The 17,841-nt window shown below is 42.1% G+C and overlaps 2 protein-coding genes across 4 annotated transcripts in view; one reads left to right on the top strand and one right to left on the bottom strand.

The window, feature by feature from the left end:
* ALG9 (ALG9 alpha-1,2-mannosyltransferase) overlaps window positions 1-17,841 on the bottom strand; it is a 126,294-nt gene that overhangs the window by 440 nt on the left and 108,013 nt on the right. Inside the window, exon 17 of one of the 2 annotated variants that reach the window (XR_012626202.1) lies at window positions 17,338-17,496. The exons of the other annotated variant lie outside the window; for it this stretch is intronic. The gene's annotated coding sequence lies outside the window, so the exon portion shown is untranslated. Of the gene's footprint in view, window positions 1-17,337; window positions 17,497-17,841 lie in introns of those variants that run through there. 2 annotated transcript variants of the gene reach the window in all.
* SIK2 (salt inducible kinase 2) overlaps window positions 1,179-17,841 on the top strand; it is a 59,530-nt gene continuing 42,867 nt past the window's right edge. For both annotated transcript variants that reach the window (XM_074848706.1, XM_074848705.1), the window contains exons 1-3: window positions 1,179-1,381; window positions 11,749-11,865; window positions 15,860-15,923. In XM_074848706.1, coding sequence (XP_074704807.1) covers window positions 1,232-1,381; window positions 11,749-11,865; window positions 15,860-15,923 — 331 coding nt within the window. In that variant the 5' untranslated portion in view covers window positions 1,179-1,231. The remainder of the gene's footprint in view (window positions 1,382-11,748; window positions 11,866-15,859; window positions 15,924-17,841) is intronic.

Genomic DNA, 17,841 nt, shown 5'->3' with positions numbered 1-17,841 from the left:
ATAGAATAGAATAGAATAGAATAGAATAGAATAGAATAGAATAGAATAGAATAGAATAGAATAGAATAGAATAGAATAGAAGATAGTTCAGTTGGGAGGGACCTACAACAATCATCTAGTCCAACTGCCTGACCACTTCAGGGCTAAAAGGTAAAGCATGTTACTGAGGGCATTGTCCAAATGCCTCTTAAACACGGACAGGCGTGGGACATCGATCACCTCTCTAGGAAGCCTGTTCCAGTGTCTGAGCACCCTCTCAGTAAAGAAATCCTTCCTAATGTCCAGTCTAAACCTCCCCTGAGGCAGCTTTGAACCATTCCCACGCATCCTATCACTGGATCCCAGGGAGAAGAGCTCAGCACGTCCCCTCCTCAGGAAGCTGTAGAGAGCCATGAGGTCGCCCCTCAGCCTCCTTTTCTCCAGACTAGACAAGCCCAAAGTCCTCGGCCGCTCCTCACTGGACATTCCTTCCAGCCCTCTCACCAGCTTTGTTGGCCTCCTCTGGAAGCATCCAAGCACCTTAACATCCTTCTTAAATTGTGGAGCCCCAAACTGCACAGGGTACTCGAGGTGAGTATTGCGTGATGCCGATGGGGATTTTGAGAGGCTGATGGACTCAGAAAAGGCATCTTTCTGATCTGGAATAACTTGGTCCACTGGAAATGCAGCTCGCTGCCAGGGACAGGGTATTTTTGTCAGGAAACTACCCCCAGAGTCTGACCCCGGTGCAGCCGCCCAGGCTCTTCCTGCACCCGCGACCCTGACCCAGGGCTGGAGGGACACCTGGGCCAGACTCGTTGCTTCTCCTCGTCCTGCTCCTGGGGGCTCCTGGCGGCCCCCCCCTTCCTCAACAGCCGCGCGGGGCGCGCAAGGCCGAGGGGGAGCTTCCCCGGCCGCACTGCAGAGCCGGAGCTGGGGGGGCGCCGCGGGGAGGGGATCCGCGGAGGGGCCCAGAGCAGCGCTGGGGGGGCCCTGGGCCGCCACCCGGGCCCGCCACAACCCGCGGCGGAGCCCCCCGAGGCCGGCAGCGCCCCGGCCCCGCCGCGGAGGGGAGCGGAGCCCGGGCGGCCGCCCCGGCGCGGTGCCTGCGGTTGCCATGGCGACGCTCCGCCCCCGCTGACGCGCGCGGTGACGGGCGGGGGGGGGGGCGGCGCGGCTCCAGGGCGCCGCAGACAGACTCGAGCCGCCGCCGCCGCTCGCGCCGGAGCCGCCGCCGCCCCCCGCGCCCAGCATGGTAATGGCCGAGCCCCGGCGGCCCCCCCCGCTGCTGCCCCGCGGGCTCGGGCCCGTCCGCGTCGGCTTCTACGACATCGAGGGCACGCTGGGCAAAGGCAACTTCGCCGTGGTCAAGCTGGCGCGGCACCGCATCACGCGCAGCGAGGTGAGGCGCGGCGGCCGCGGTCGCCCCCCTGCCCCGGCCTAGCCAGGCCGCGCCGCCAGGCCCCTCCCGCCGCCCCCCGGGCCTCGCCCGGCCGGGCGCTGGGCGGCAGCGCTCGGGGGGCCCGCAGGCGCCGGAGCTCTCGGGGCTTGGCGGCGGCCGCGGGGGCTGTGGGGCGCTGCTGCAGGGTTCGGGGGGCAGCCGGCCGGAGGGGCTCGGCGGGGCGCGGAGGGGCGGCGGGCCGTGGCGGTGCGGGGCTCCGCCGCAGGCCGCGGGGCGGACAGCCGGCCTCGGCGCTGCGGGGCTCTGCCCAGGAGCTGGGGGGTTCCTGGGGGCGGCCTGGGTGGCTCGGCGGGGCTGTGCAGCAGCGCCCTTGCAGGCTGCTCGCTCCTTTTGTCCCTTCCGGCACTGGAGCCTCCCCCTGCAGGGGAGGGATATTTTATTTACTTGAGGTGTTCGGCTGCGGGCGGGCTTTGGAGCAGGAGCCCTGGCCGCCGTTCTTGTTTTCTTGCTTTCATCTTCCCGGCGAGGGCAGCGATAACGCCTCCCAGCCTGGCTGGAGCGGAGTGCCCCTGTGGCTGCGGCCGCCTTCGGTGTGTGCCTGTCACCGTAAGGATGCTGGGGCTGGGAGGGGGCCGGGGTCAGACAGCTGTTGGCTGAGTTGGTGAGCGTAGCCATCGGATAGGGATAACTTTCTGTTAATAGGGAAGGTTCACTTGTGCCTCCTTTCGTGGCCTGTATATTTTAAGGTTTCCTGACCTGGCCAGTACTTGCAGATGAGCAGTCCTTCTACCTTGGTAATCCGTTTTAGCAAAGGAACTTTTGTGCGTGTGTCCTGAATTCTTCAATACATCATCCTGCTAGTTAACCAAATCCGACCATTTTTGTCTCTTTGTTTAACTGCACAGACCATCACCCCCCCCCAGTGTACGTTACCTGATGATTACTAGCCTGTAGATGGTTAATGTCTTACCCTTTACCTAAACCAAAATTGATTTGTAAATCTGCATGGATAAAATGTAGTCACGTTCTCTTCTTAAAAACAGGTATCTGATGAAAGTAATGGCTTTGAAAGATCAGCTTCCTCTTATATTTTCTTTGGTAGTTTTAGTCACTACACCCAGAGGTAAGCTTTTTGTGAGGCTCTGTTATGGTTGCTTTCATTGTTTACTGAAGAAGAGCTTACTGTGCTGCTCTGTACCAGACAAAAGTGAATAAAATACTGTCTGAAGTACAAGGTAAAAATTGAGGAGACCTGCAATTATTCAGTGACTGTGGTAAAATCGTCCTTTACAGCCATGAAAAATGCCCTTAGTGTGGACTTCAGCTAAGGAAAACAAACCTGCAATACCAACATTGTTCTGGCCATGCAGTGATAAATGTGCTTTGCATCCCAAGTATTGAAAGAAATTTCTCTTATTGTCCTATTTCTTAAGTTTCATAATAAACTGTTAATTATTTTTATGCTATTCTATGCTATTGCTGAAGAGCCAAGCGAAGACCTTGCAATGTTAGTGTTCTGTTCCCAAGTTGGATGGCATACGCCAACCTAAACGCTTCACTTGAAGATAGCAATTTGTGGTTTACTTTTTAAGTTCTTTTTTCTTTGGCAGATTTTGTAATAGGGAAGAAAACAATCTTAATTTTTGTTTGACTTGTTAGAAAGAATATTTGCTTAGTATTGTTCAAAATAAGAAAGGTTACAGAAAACTTAGAGCTTAACAGTTCCCCAGCTCTGGTATGATTTCCATCTGTGTCCTAAGGAATTGCTGAATTCCAGTGCGTTCTAATACAGTCCTGAATTTTTTAACCAGCTTTCCTTTTCTGAGGAGCCTTGTGTCCAGTTTGAAGCCTTTTTATCTTCTGCATGATTTTTACAGCAGATGTGCCTGTGTTGGAGATTTCTGCCAAGGTCTTTCATTTTTCAATACAGCTACATTGACTTTCTGCAGTAGGAGATGCAAGAATGCTTATTTGGAACTTAATTGCTGAGTAAGTTGCTGGAACTATTTACGTGGCCTTTGAGGAAGGGGAACACTATGAAGATTGTCTGGTGCTGTCAGGGGAAGTTAATTCTAGCGGAATACTACTTTGAATAAGCACTTCAAGTTTGGACCACCTCACTTGATTCAGTGGTAGTTCACTGTGCACATCAAGTGGAAGTCCTGCTTGTTAATGTTTCTAGCTGGAAGGCTGTTCATGTTGCATGTTTGTTCTAAACTGTTGCTTAAATTTTTTTGAGTTGCTAACTTCTCACATTCATCTGTGCCTTTATTGAACTTTCAGTGGAAGAATATTCAGCTTATTAGGTTCTGGAAAGGCTGTAGTTGAGTACCATCAGGTCTGTCCTGTGGGAAGATATGCCCTGTGTTGCTGTTGAGACTTGCTCAGAAAACTCTTTTAAAAACAACTATTTCCTTGTCTGAGTTTCGCCTGAATCTCCCATTTGAACCCTTTAAATTGGGAATCTGTTTGTTGTTGGGCTTTTATAGCATCAGTACTTTGAAACTGTATTTAATATGGCTTTGACCTATAAAAATATTTGCCTGTTTTTTTACATAACTGACTAGCAATAACTGTCAAAGTAAAAAAAGATGGGATCTTATTACTTTAAAAGGTCAGCACTTATGGATTCTATACAGAATCCATCCTATTCATGGAAAACCTACATATCAGAATATAAATGTATAATTGGAACTGAAAATAGTAAACTTAGCAAAGTATAGGTGAAAATAAAATAAAACCAGGCATGAAGCAAAAGATACTCATAAGACAGGGTAGTAGATGGTGTATGCAAATGAACTCAGAAATCATAACTTGAATCCTATATTAATGCAATGCTAAAATTGCATGACTAAGTAATCAATCAGAAAAAAAGAATGAAGGCTAAGAAAAATGGGGAGATTGATATATATTTGTAGTAATAGAGGTAGTGCATGACTCTAATGACAGTCCATACAGTGTGCCTCAGAGGGGGCTACATGGTTGAATGTGACCTTTGCTTTGCTTGTTGTTTGTGTGTTTGTTGCCATTTAAGTTAATGACACGTGCTTTTCTGCCATGGTAATTTATCCTGTTGCTGAGAAATCCTGTGATGTCAGGGTAACTTTTGTTAAATGAGGCATGCACAAAATAAGTAAAATTTTTCCTCTGAAGCAGAAAAGGAGACTAAGAAAAGGGAACAAAAGTAATTGGAAGCATAAAGTTCAAGAAGATGGATATTTTCTTCTAGTGAAATATGATGATGTGTGAAATAATGAACAGTAGCGAAAAGCTCTTGGAATAGGTGAAGGTACTACCTGGGAAGAAGCAATGCACTTCAAGGATGAAGGAAGGCCTTTGTGAGTAGCCTATGTGTGAAAGAGTCATGTTCCCCACCAACCCCCAAAACTCTGTAACTAATACCCCCTGAGGATTAGTCATCCACAAAAGAATACTAGCCATTGCTCCTCTGATGAAAATGAAACCCTCCTGGCTAGTATGGCCTTACGGTTCAGTTATGCTTTTAGCTGTGTGGTATGTTATAGGTGGTTTGCACTTTTCTCTGAAAACTATACCAGCTCCTGATACAAGATGTGAAACTAATTTAGATGCGAGTGCCTGATCAAATGTGATTAAGTACATGTAAAAGTGAATGATTCAAGTGGAGACAGCGGCTCCCTGTGCTATATAGCACACAGTTTGAGTTAGTGGACTAATTAAGTGGGAAAATGACACCATTGGCCCCCCTCCACCCAAAAAAAAGTCTCAGTGTGCTGATTTAACTGTTGGCAGCTGTGGGCTCTCTAGACCTGTTGCAGGGGGGAGAGGGGGAACACGGATCTGGAGACAGAGTGGGAGCTCGCAGGTTGACCAGGTTGAGCATAATGTGCTTCATCCTAGGGGAGGTTAATGCTTTTATAAGTCTGATAGCCACTTTGCTGTTGCAAATTGGAGTTGCTCCAGATTGCAGGAAGTTGTGTTTGTTAATGCAGTTTATCTGCTCGTGGGATGTACTGGATTAACAACTCAAATCTGAATTTCTGTAACCTGCGCAAAACCTTCAAGCTTGCGCTGACATGGACAAACTTCTTGTACGTTAACTTGTCAGGCCGTGTTGGGAGGGTGTTGTGGTGGGGTGGGGGTTTTTTGTTTGGCTTTTGTTTTTAAAGACTAGTCGGAGAATTAATTTAATCGTGTAAAACCAATGAAAATTGAAAGCTGCAGTAGCTGAAGGATAGAAGAACTTTCTTATTTTTTCGACAAGCATTTCGCCTTCACTGCTTGACAATTTCGATTCCCAGATGTCAGATGAGGATTGAGCAAACTCCAGTTCCCTAGACCTTCAGTAAAAGAGGGAAGGAAATGTGTGCTATATGTAATATTTTTAAATGAAAAGAAATCATGAAACTTGCAAGGATTTTTTTGGAATATAAGTCGTTAAGCAGCAAAAACTGGTGATGGGGAAGGTAAGGGAAGGAACAGGATTCCCTTTTTTTGGGTCATTTGAAGTATGTACTAATACTATATTGGGATTTTTTTCAGTTGTTGTCTTTTATTTTCCTTAGAAGTGATAACTATTTTTTTAAAAAAAGCACCAAAACTAGCTGCAAAACTAGTGTAATAGTCCTTAATTCGGCATGTGCCAAGTTAGGTTGCTTGTGCTGTGGCAGTGATTGACCATACTAGAGAAATGAGAATTCATTCCTGCGTGCAGTCTCTTTGCACTGTCTTCTAAAGATTAAAGTGATGTTCCAACATCTCTGCAATATGCTAGTAGCTGTTAGCAAGCTATATATTAAGGAACAAAACACACTTTTCAGATAGGAAACTGTTCCCCATCTTGAAGCAGCTTCTCCACCTCTAAGAATTACTTCTTTTTTTCCTGTCATCATGACACAGCTGAGATTATGGACAAAAGTGAGCTGTTGCTGTTGAATGCACTGTTCCTTCTCACATCGTTAGCAAGAAGTGGCTGGATTTTAAGTATTTCCAAGTGTTTTTTCTCCGAATCATCTATGGCCCTGGCAAGATGCATGAAAACTGAAGATTCCAAATAGACTGAGATATCTCATCTGCATTTGACTGTAGAGGCAGTGGTGCCAGCTGCTACTATGCTGCTTGTCCTATAGAAGCCTGCCACTGTGTGCACATATGTATTACACACATTGAGAGTTGTACGAGGATTGCAAACAGCAAATTTTTTTCCTTCAAGTAGGCACATGCTTTTACTCTCTGTGTTCAAAAACAGCCACTTCATAGTACCAAATAACTCCACATTGTAAGACAAAATGCGGTTTGGTGTAATGTGGTGGGTTTTTTAAGCTAAAAATCTGTTTAAACTGGAGATATCCCACTTGTTCTTCATTAGTTTGCATCTCTTCCTCTTGCATCTCAAATAAGATACTATTAATTAGTGGAGAGCTGTGCTTAAAATTAACTCAGATATCCTAGAGACTGAACTGATGTGGTTACACAACACACAGGTTTATGAATACATTAGTGATAGCTGTCAACTGAATGATCTCGCTAAAGAAGTCTTGTTTTATCTTTTTCGAACAGATTATGGGTGCAGCAGCACAAAATGCATTTCTTAATATCATGACAGAGGTAGCAAGTAGCCTGCTGAGACAGTGGCTTGTTCTGTAGTGCTCCAAAACAATTTGTTTTCCAACATTTGCAAATTCACATATAACATAATTTTTCTAGCTCCGTAGTTGCCTGCAGGAGTTCAGTATTAACTGACTTAATAAAGAGCATTTTATTAGTGCTGGCATTATTGTCTGGCAATATCTTCATAAAAACATTTTTGCAGAAGTATTCATCCAAGTCCCTGATGCATTGTTGTACCTGAATGCCCAGTGTGTAAACAAAACTCATCTTTTCAGACTCAAAAGCTATAAACGCGTGATAGTTCCATCACTGATACGTGTTAGTGTTATAATTTGGGGAGTAGGTGAGTGATTGTGTAGACAATATAGAAGGTTACTGTGTGCTTCTGTGGAGTGCCGCTGTTCTGTGACTTGTTTGAAATCTACGATCAGTTTTTATTTGTGGTATGGGGAGGTAAGGAAATGTTTCAAAACTACTGAAAGAGGATTTTTCTGGAGCCGTTCTGCTCCTAGAAATGTGTGACCTGAAGACTTGTTTTCTTGCTCCCACACTTTCAGAAGAAGGATTTGATTTCAGTCTTTCAACAGTCTTTGGGAATTGTATTTCTAAATGTGTGCAGCAAGGAGATAGGATAGGAAACTTCTGGAAAAAGAAGAAAATATGAAACATTGGAACATGAAGCTCTGTTCTTGGCCAGAAAGTATAGTGAAGGTTATAGCAGGATTTGTAGCCATGCATCCCAAATTTATGACCCATTCTTTTTTTATTATTCTTTTTAAAATGCTTCTTTCCTCTAATGACATTTTACTGGCTGTTGCTCAGGAAATAAGATCTGTTCGAGAATTTTAACCATGTAAAGATGAAAAATGTCTTCTGCACGTTTTTATTTTATATAAAATTACTTTTAGTAACTGAAGTGATTATATAGTTGCAGTCTTATTAACCTCGGAAAACATGAAACTACAGCAGGCACTGATTATTAAGAAACTGAAGTGGAAATGGAAGTATTTCATCCTTAAAACTGAAGAAGGACGAAGGAGTTATCTAGGTTTTTCTAGGGAAATGGATACTTTCGTTATCTGGGAAAAGAAAGTTTAAAACTGATGAGTGGTTTTTTCTGTTGGAACTCTTTGCAGATGTTAGAAGCTGGGAACTGCAGCGTTCAAAATAACGTCTGATATCTCTGGAGAAAGTTGGCAACAGACACTTTAGATAGGCTTGGAAGTGGTAACAGGCTGCATTTGAAGTGTTGGTACTTTCAGTAAAAGGAATACTCAAGAGCAAACTGTGGAAGTGCCAAACTATACTGAAAAAACACCGAGAGTCAGTGTACTTGTAAAGTGAGATTTTTCAGTAGGATAAGGTGATGGGAGTCAGGCTTCACTGGGTAAAGTAGCACTAGGCAAGCTGTACAGTTGCAGAATTCTCCCCCCTCCCCACTAGGAGTAGGTGAGAAGTATAAATATTTGTGCTAATCAAACTGATGGTAGTGTGATGGACAGATAAACAAAAGTTAGACAATGAGCCCTAGAGAGCAGGCTGCTGGTTTGGTTTTTTTTTCTTTTAAAGTTGTCCAAACCCACCTTACTTATTGCTTTGCTGCAGTTTCAATTGTTTGGTGTTTTTTTCCTCTTCTATGCTAGACCTAACCTCTTTTCTTCAAAGTCCTGTATTTGCTTTTATTAGCTTTTCTGTACTGCACACACTTCCTATATGTAAGAAGAGTAAATGTGAGGAAGTTACTGTATTTTTTTGCTTGCATTTGAAGAGATCTTTGTAAAACACCTAACTGTAAGGTGAAATTAAATGAACCAGAGCTGGGGAAGGAGACAGTCTTAAAAGCTGCAAGGGATGCAAGTTTTAGGTAGAGCTTCTACACTATGTTGTCTGTGTGAAGAAAGAAGGAGGTGAAGGAAGAAGCTACTGTAAATACCTCAAGTTATTGAGAGGCTGATGTTGTCTGTGTAAATTGCTGTCTTAATTAGATTGCCATTAAACTTTAAATACAAAAAAAACCCCACGCAGCTGGATTTTTTTTTTTCCATTACTCTAGATCAACAAAGGAGGCATTTAGACTTTCCTGAATGCCTGATCTATGCAAGATTGGAGATACCTTATTGCTTGACTGAAAGATGTATTACTGTTTTGTGATAGGAATGCGAGATTGCTACAGATTAATCTTTTCATAGGTTTGTAAATAAGAAATAGTGGGCTCCATTCTTCTTAAATCTGGAGGTCACTCAAATAATGGGTATAAACTGGGGTACATGGGGGAAAATGAAGGAGAAGCCAGCTTGTGTCTCTGATTCCAGAGAGAGCATAAAATAAATCAGAGGAAGGGGAGAAACGTGACACATGGGTTGTTTTTAATAAATATTTCCTGATGTATAAGAATTCAGTCTGATTTTAGTGGTTTGGTTTGATTACTTTGACATTTTGTAACTTTATAATGAAGTGATTTCTTCTTAAGCTAATAAATTGTGCCTGCAAAAAATAAACAATAACCAGAAGTCATTTTATTAGGTGTGATCTTAAATTAAGCCAGGGAGACTCAGGGGTTTGCGTAGTGCTTTTTCTTAAGCTGCATGAATGATTGTTTGCATCCTCTGCTGCCACATGGCATAGAATCAGACCAAATAAGGAAGCAGCTTGCTGTTCTGCCTAAGTGAGCACCAGAGGACCTGCTGAGAGAATGAGCAATTGCTGTAGGGAGTAGTCAAAGGGACTGCAAATCTGGCAAGGCCAAGTGGGAAGTATGCATTTGGATAGTCCAGTCCCATGCATGTTACTGCTTTTCTTTTGCCTTATTCCTTGCATGTGTGAAGCCAGGCCTTTATTACCCAGTTTTATATGTATACCAAGTGTAAGATAGCAAATTAATATTGTATTTGGATGGAATGGGAATAGGATGAGGTGGTAATAAATAGGAACAGAAGCAGGTGATCTGCATGGTTTAGAGATAGTGTCGTCACAGTCAAGAGGCGGAGGCTTTCAGAGGCAGATCTGTACTCTTTTAGGACCTGCCATCTCGAGCATCACTGTTCCTGTATGCTTCCCAGTCACTCTGCAGTGTAATGTGAGAGGGCAGTGTAGATGCATTATGGAGAGTGCTGTAAATACAAAGAGCTAGTGGAAGACAACAGGGGAAAAAGCATGTTTTGAAAAGATTAGGCATCAGGATCCCCTAAATTGCTCTATGTTATACTAGGACAGAAGAAAGTTGCAGAGAGCTGGCAGGAAGGAGTGTGCAGTGTCAGGTGGTTGAGTACTGGTTTAGGTACCACTTCTTCCAAAGTGTCCACTGTTATGTTTTGAAGAATAAAGGCTATGGAGTCACTCTTGATTAATGCTGAAAATGTTGTGGGATATGAACCTTCTTGTTTTCTGTCTAATGGCTGTGTATATCATTAATCTTAAAAATGTGTAGTGGTTTTTGATAAATTTAGCTTCAGTGAGTTCTACGTTAATGTTGTTTAAAGAAAATAAACAACCCACACCTATGTTTTGAAAAAAAAGGTTTAAAAATTGCTTGTTTGCTTTGGAAAATAGTCTTGTTCTGCTTCAGCCATGTAAGAGTGCATCCTGCATCTTAAAAGCAAAACCAAATTTTCACTGATTATAAGGCTAGTTCAGTTTATTAATTCATAGCAAATCTTATTTTTCTGGTGATTGGGGAAGACAAGTGACTTTGAAGAGGTTATCAAGCAAAAGCATACTGAAATGAAGTCAATAAATAGTTAATTCTGAATTCAGGTGGGTCTATAATCAGCTCTACTGGAGATAATGAGGTTCACCTCCTGTGGATTTGTCTCCTGCATAGCAGCTGTCTCCTGTAGTTCAATAGTTTGTGAAATGCAGTTATAATTGGAAGCATTTGTGTGACTTATATTTTCTCCTGCTTCAGCATTAATAATGTGATATTCAGGGTGAATAAACACCATTTATATATTCAATACTCCTTAGTATTGTTATCCCTTGCATGGTTTTTTATAGCAGCTATATTTTTCTTCGTGGTTTAAATTTATTTTTTAAATATCTTCTGTTTGAAATTTTTAGTCTTCTAAGCATGTGTAGTTACCTGTAATTCACTTTGCAGGTATTGGCTAAAACCCAGGTCAATAGAACCAGGATCTGTTTTCTAAACTAATTGAGATATGTTTGCAAGGTTTGACTGACAAACATATCTGTACAGGTTTTTTCCCTGAACAGATGAACTGCAGATGTCTTTATGGTAGCAGCATATTAATTACAGTTAAAATAAGCATGTAACAGTTGAAACTACATGGATCCACCATGTTTGATTATGTTGAGCCAACAATTTTTCTTTGAAATTAAGATTTTTGCATTTGTGGGATTCAAATTGGCTACCTTGACTCCAGAAATGGACACTGTTAGTGTAAGCCAAAATGGTAACATTAGGCTTTTTAAGAAAGCTTTTGACTTTACAGCAGTGCTCCACGAAGGGTCCTCAGTTGTTCCCACGAGCTACTGATACAAAAGCATTCTGCACCTGGACTTATTGGAGCACTGACCTCATCACCCGTTCTGTCTTCAATTTCTTGTAAAACTTTCTTTTTCTGACATGCTGATGTAGGTGATAGTCCTGCAGCCACTTAGAGGGACTGCTGCCGTGTGCTGTTGTGCCGCTGTATTTTTAAGCGTGGGATGTGTATTTCTGAGCTAGAAGAAAGCCCCCGGTTATCTGGGGTTGCATTATTTCCTTTATAATGAGGAGAATGTTGGGGAGTTTTAATCCCACTTTTGCTATTTGTTTTCAGGTGGCAATAAAAATTATCGACAAATCTCAACTGGATGCTGTGAATCTGGAGAAGATCTACCGAGAAGTGCAGATAATGAAAATGCTTGATCACCCACACATTATAAAGCTCTATCAGGTATGGTTAGTGGTGTCTCTTTTTCTGTTCTTTCCCACTCTTTTGCTCCTGTATGAAGAGTTCCCTCTACACCAGTAGTGACTTCTGGCAGATCACCAGTCCATGACAAACTCAGCTTTTCTGGAATCAATTTGCATTGGATAAGTGTTTTTAACTTTTTTGAAAGTACATCAGTTGTGGTCTCTTTCATTCTGTGGTACCAATTAGGCTGGCTGTGTGAGATACTCAAGCACACCTGAAATCTGCTTAAAATACACAGAAGTTTGCACATTTTATGTTAGTGAAAGAGCTGAGTTGGCAATACTTGTTGATGAGACCTTGCTGTCTGTTAGTAGACAAGGTTCTGTGTAAGCTAGAGCAGGGTGGGAATATTCAGCACAATGCATCTAGCAGCGAGTGTGAGCTGCGAGGATCTGTGTGGATAGAGTGGTTTTCTTTAGCTGAGTCTTGGCTCAGAGTGCAGGTTGAGGAGTACTTGCAGCCTTTTTTTCTTATCCAAAGATGAAACATGAGGATACATAAATAGATTCTACAGACGTGCTTATGATGTAAGTGCACACACCGAGCAAGAGCTTCCCAAACACTTTACCTTGAAGTGCATTTACTAGGAGATGGATAACTAGTTCTTTGGATTTATTTTTGTTGGAGTCTTGCATATTGCTTCTGTTGTGGATATGGACAATATGATCTTTATCCTAAAATGAATTACGTACGTTGTGGAATTGAATGCATCCCTTTCTAACATGAAGGATAAATAATTATGGTATAACAACGTGTATTTACGTAAGAGATAAACCTGCATTTGTGATAATGCAGACAATGAAAACTCTTGGAGGTTTTTGCTTGTGACTTTTTTTAGTGCGCATAGTTTGTGTAATAAAATACAGGTTTGTTTTATATTGTTTCTCTTCTGTTTCATTTTTTGTTCCTGCTAGCATATTGTAAAATGTTTGAGGTTGCTGGATTTCTACTTCAGTTAACTCTTTTAAGGCTTTCCTGAGAATTCAGGCCCCCCTTTGGGATCGGTTACTGTTTTGTTTAACAAATCACATGGTGTTTCTGAGATAATCTCTTGCTTGTTTCAAATAAACCTAGCTCAATAAACAAATGAAGATTTGTGCATGCTAAAACCAAACTTTGAATTTAAGTTCATCTGATGATATCTATAAAGGCAATGTGAGCCCAAGGACTTGGACCTATGGCATTGGAGTTGTTCTACTGAATAAAGACGAAGATCACAGTTTAGGCTTGTTCAGCTTTAATTTCATTTTATGGGAAAGAGACTGGCACTTCCTCTTTAAAATATTGATTCATCAGGTGGAGGTGTACCTTAGGGAGTTAAATTTCTAACTAGCTTGAGTAATGTCTCTACCACAGTTCCTTCTGAATGAATGACAAAACACAAAAGTGATAGAGTCTGAGAATAGTTAAATTAAGTCTGGAGATCAGCAAGATAACTTGAAGAGGAGGATAATTGTTACGTAGTGCTTACCCCTTCACTATTAAGGGATTGGCTTGTTAGAAATGCATTTGGTAGCTAGGTGAGTTTATTTTTTTAAATAGCCTTCAGTCAAGTTGTTTCAGTAGTTTGCTAGTATAACAGCCCATCACTGTATTGTGTCCACGGTACAAGCTCCTGAATTGTCTCATGTCAGGGAACTACTGAGGATTGTCACAGTTAGGTAATGAATCTAGCAATCTTGGCTTGATTAAGAATGGTTCCATATATGTAATCTACAGGCTGTTGCAGCTTCCTGTCTCCAAATGTTGGTTTAAAACAGTCTTTACAAACTGTTTTGCCTTCCAGATACAGACATTTAAGTCATAATATGTTCAGCTGTTGTAGAATTAAACAAGGGTGCAGAAAAGACTGAAGAGCTGCCATCTTGTTCTGTCTGCTGGCTTGTCAGTTTTCTGGTAATTCTGCTGTTTTTATAACTATATATCTTTCAGGATTTGCCTTTTTTTTAAAAGTATTCCTCTAAAAAGAGTTTATTTGTGAGCAGTCTTCTAGTACTTTCAAGCTTCTGCATAAATAAAATGCAAAAATTAAATTTGAGAAGGTCTTGTCCACAGACAGCTCAGGCTGAACTATTTTACTGTGGTCATTGAAATAGACCCAAAATGTGTTGAGTGTTGAAATTTTTGTATTGTACTGAAGGGAAGTCCTAAATGACTTTTTTATTTTGAAGTTGAAGTCAGGTGAGACCGCCAGGAGGCCTGCATGGATGAACAAGGTGCTCCTGGACAAGCTCAAGCATAAAAAGAAAGCCTACAGAGGATGGAAGCAAGGACAGGTAGCCTGGGAGGAGTACAGAGAAACTGTCCAGGAAGCTAGGGATGAGGTTAGGAAGGCCAAAGCCCTGATAGAATTAAACCTGGCCAGGGACATCAAGGGCAACAAGAAAAGCTTTTATAGGTATGTGGATGATAAAAAGATGAGGGAAAATATGGGCCCTCTCTGGAAGGAAAAGGGAGACTTGGTCACCTGGGATATGGAGAAGGCTGAGGTACTCGATGACTTTTTTGCCTTTCTTCACTGGCAAGGGGTCCAGCCATGCTGCTCAAGACACAGAAGGCAAAGGTGGGGTCTGGGAGAAGGAAGAACCACCCACTGGAGGAGAAGATCAGGTTTGAGACCATCTAAAGAACCTGAAGGTGCACAGGTTCACGGGCCCTGATGATACACATCCATGGGTCCTGAGGGAACTGGCAGATGAAGTGGCTAAGCCACTGTCCATCATTTGCCTACAGGAAAGCTGGGGAGGGACTCTATCAGGGAGTGTAGGGTAGGATGAGGGGTAACGGTTTTGAACTGACAGAGGGCAGATTTAGTTTAGATATAAGGATGAAATTCTTCCGTGTGAGGGTGGGGAGACACTGGCCCAGGGTGCCCAGAGAAGCTGTGGCTGCCCCCTCCCTGGAAGGGTTCAAGGCCAGGTTGGACATGGCTTTGAGCAGCCTGGGCTAGTGGAAGATGTCCCAGCCCACAGCAGGGGAGTTGCAAGTAGATGATCTTTAAGATCCCTTTCAACCCAAACCATTCTATAATTTTTCACTTTCAGTGTATCTTTTGATTATGCTATTTGTACAATGTATTCCTGAGTAGCTGTTTAAGCAATTGAGGAGTAGATCATTAGGAAGAAAGCTGCAACATAAAGGACTGGACTGCCGTATTCAACTTATGTCATGGAAGTATGGACTTTTGAATTGTTGGGTGAAATCTTTCTGTTCAAGGCCGTGAACAGCTGTTCACAGAAAAGTTTTGAAGTCTTCCCTCTTTCTTTTTTCCTGTTTATCTCTCTTTATTCCTTCCAGCCTCCCAAGTTTTTGAATTATGAGTAGTCTGTTCTTGCAATAGAAAGGCTGGAACTCACCAGAAGTGACAAGCAGAAGATGCTTTATGTTTGGTTTTTTGTTGGTTCCCCCCACCAGAGGATGTATTGAGGATGTGATAGTTCTGTAGCTGTACTGTCTGATTGTACAACGGGATCTTGTGGTGCTTCTACCTGAATTTTGCCAGGTTTTAAGATTGCTTATGTGTTTTTTTTCTTTCTATAACTAGAGAACTCTCGGTAACAAAGGTCAATGTTATCCCCAGTCTTTTTTCCCAAGCACCAGCCATCAGCATGTTAGCAAGGGAATTACTTTAGGCCAGTTCCTTAAAGGAAGGTCTTTAAACTAGCTGCTGAGGATACTACCATTTTGTGTTAGTGACTTGTGGCCAAGAATCCTGTCCACCACCACCTCTATACACTGGCTTTATGAAGTATTTAAAGCTTACCCTTGTGCTTAGCCTGCAAATGCTTCCCTTGAAATTGTTGAGGTAATGCTGGGAAAAAAAAAAGTGAAGCATTGTGATAGCTGTATGTGCAAGGCAAAGACTTTCACATCTTTACCAGAAGACAACAATGAAAATAAGTATCCGTTTGGGTGTTTGTTTGCTTTTTGCTCTTCCCACAAACAATCTCATGTGCGATTTCTCCATCAACAGGTGATGGAGACCAAAAGCATGTTGTACCTTGTGACAGAATTTGCCAAAAATGGAGAAATTTTCGGTAAGCAAGAGAATATTTTCATGTTCAACATTTTAATGTTAACTTCTGAAGTTTGTTGATTGTATTTATCTTGCCCAAGGATCCCTTCTAGTGCAGTATGTCACTTTATTTGTCAAGAAATGTGTAATAACTGTCACTGTTTCTCATTTTAGAACTTTAGGGAAAATTAGCGTAAGAAAAAAGTTAAAAATTACTGATGGTCCTTTAGCAGAAGACACAGCTTAAACAGAATGGTGCAGGATAAAATCTCATCTCAGCTGACACAATTATCAGGTTTTCAGCACTTAGTTGAGATGAAAAACTGTATTTAAATGTTCAGCCTGATAATGAGCAGTGGCCCAAAACAGTATTTCAGGTAAACTGAAGAATCTGTTTCCTGTGCGGTTGTGCTGATTTGTCAGACGTGATTTTTTAATATGTTTTCAGGAAGAACATGGTGGGCAGGAGGGGGTGTCAGGGTGACGTGGAATAACACTCATAAAAATTTTAGGTTGTGTGTGATGACCTGCATGGTCAAGTTCACATTAGTTCTTGTTCTTCGGCTAAAACTCATCACTCAAGCAGGACTCCAGTGTTAAACTTGTTTGCAATACGTTGGTTTTTTTTTTTAGTTGTATTACTTCACGATGGAACTTTTTTGTTTTGTAATGCTCAGCTTCAACTACAATAGAGATATTGTTCTATTTCTTTGGAAAAAGTTGCTACTTAGTGCAGGACAATTGTAGTATATAAATATTCTGAATAGATAAGACTTCACACTTGCTCAGTCCTCTTCTAGTGTACGTGATCGCTCAAAGAGCAGAACACTAGAGAATCCTTCAGTATTTTGAAGGACCAGAAGATTTGAGGAAGCTTACTAAATTTTAAAATCTTCTGATGCTGATTACATAGAAGGGAATTTGTGAAGTGGCTGTGCATCAGCCTGTATTCTGCCCAAGGGCTATGGAGTGAATAGTAAAAGTGATTCTACGCTCCTGAGGCTTGTGTTCTAGTATTGAAGGTGATTTCTGCACGCTCTCCCCCTTCTTGATTGTGGTGATGGACACAGTAAAAAAAACCCTGTGTATGTAACAGACCTAGTTATGGCAGCCAGTCTGTAGCCTTTGAGCTGTCCTTCAGGGTAGCTTGAATAACTGTCATAACTGTAAAAAGTCAGGTTTATGGCATCTGCTGTGCCGTTATCTGTTATCTCTAGGGCATTTGGTCTTCTGTGATTGTACTGCGTGTACATGTTCCAAGTTATTGTTTGAGATTTTTCTAAGCTATTGAGGCTAGGGTAGCAGTGAAGTCCTCTCAAAGAGGGACAGGCTGAATTTTTTCCCAGAACTAGCTATATTTAGCAGTGCTCCTTTTTAGGCCAAAAGAAGAAACACATAGAATGTGACTTGAAGTAGTTAAATCCATTTCATTTTGACCTGCGTTAGTGCCTTTAACTTTAAAATGTGCATTAGTCATCAAAGTAAAAATGCTTTTTTCAGCTCCCGCACGTGCGACAAAAAATTTGGGTAAGCCTGTATTCTTCTGACCAAAGATGAACTTGCTGTTCATAACCTCCTTTGAAATGGTTGACAACCTGCAGCACAGCAAGACAGTAAGACTGAGATGATGAAATACCAAGAATGGGACTAGCATTTCTGTATACAGCATGTTAGCATAGGTCTGGTTTGGAGTCTGGTAACCTTTGGAAATCTTGTGCATTTCTCAGGCTTTGGTTATTTTCGTTTGGTTTTTGTGTTGTGTTTTTCTCTCAAGGAACAGCATAATTTGCTTTATGCTGTGATTACCATCTGGAAACACTGAGTAAGAAGAAAGGGGATTCTGTTTTTTCTCACCTTCTAAACTGCTGTTCTCAAACCAGTGCTACTCTTGAAGCCCGGCCATGAGTTGCAGACTGGCCTAAAACTTTTTTTTTCCCCCT

This window comes from Strix aluco, chromosome 23 (genome assembly GCF_031877795.1).
Source record: "Strix aluco isolate bStrAlu1 chromosome 23, bStrAlu1.hap1, whole genome shotgun sequence".
Classification (NCBI taxonomy): domain Eukaryota; kingdom Metazoa; phylum Chordata; class Aves; order Strigiformes; family Strigidae; genus Strix; species Strix aluco.
The sequence above is the reverse complement of the archived record's forward strand: the minus strand, read 5'-3'. Positions and strand labels throughout refer to the sequence as shown.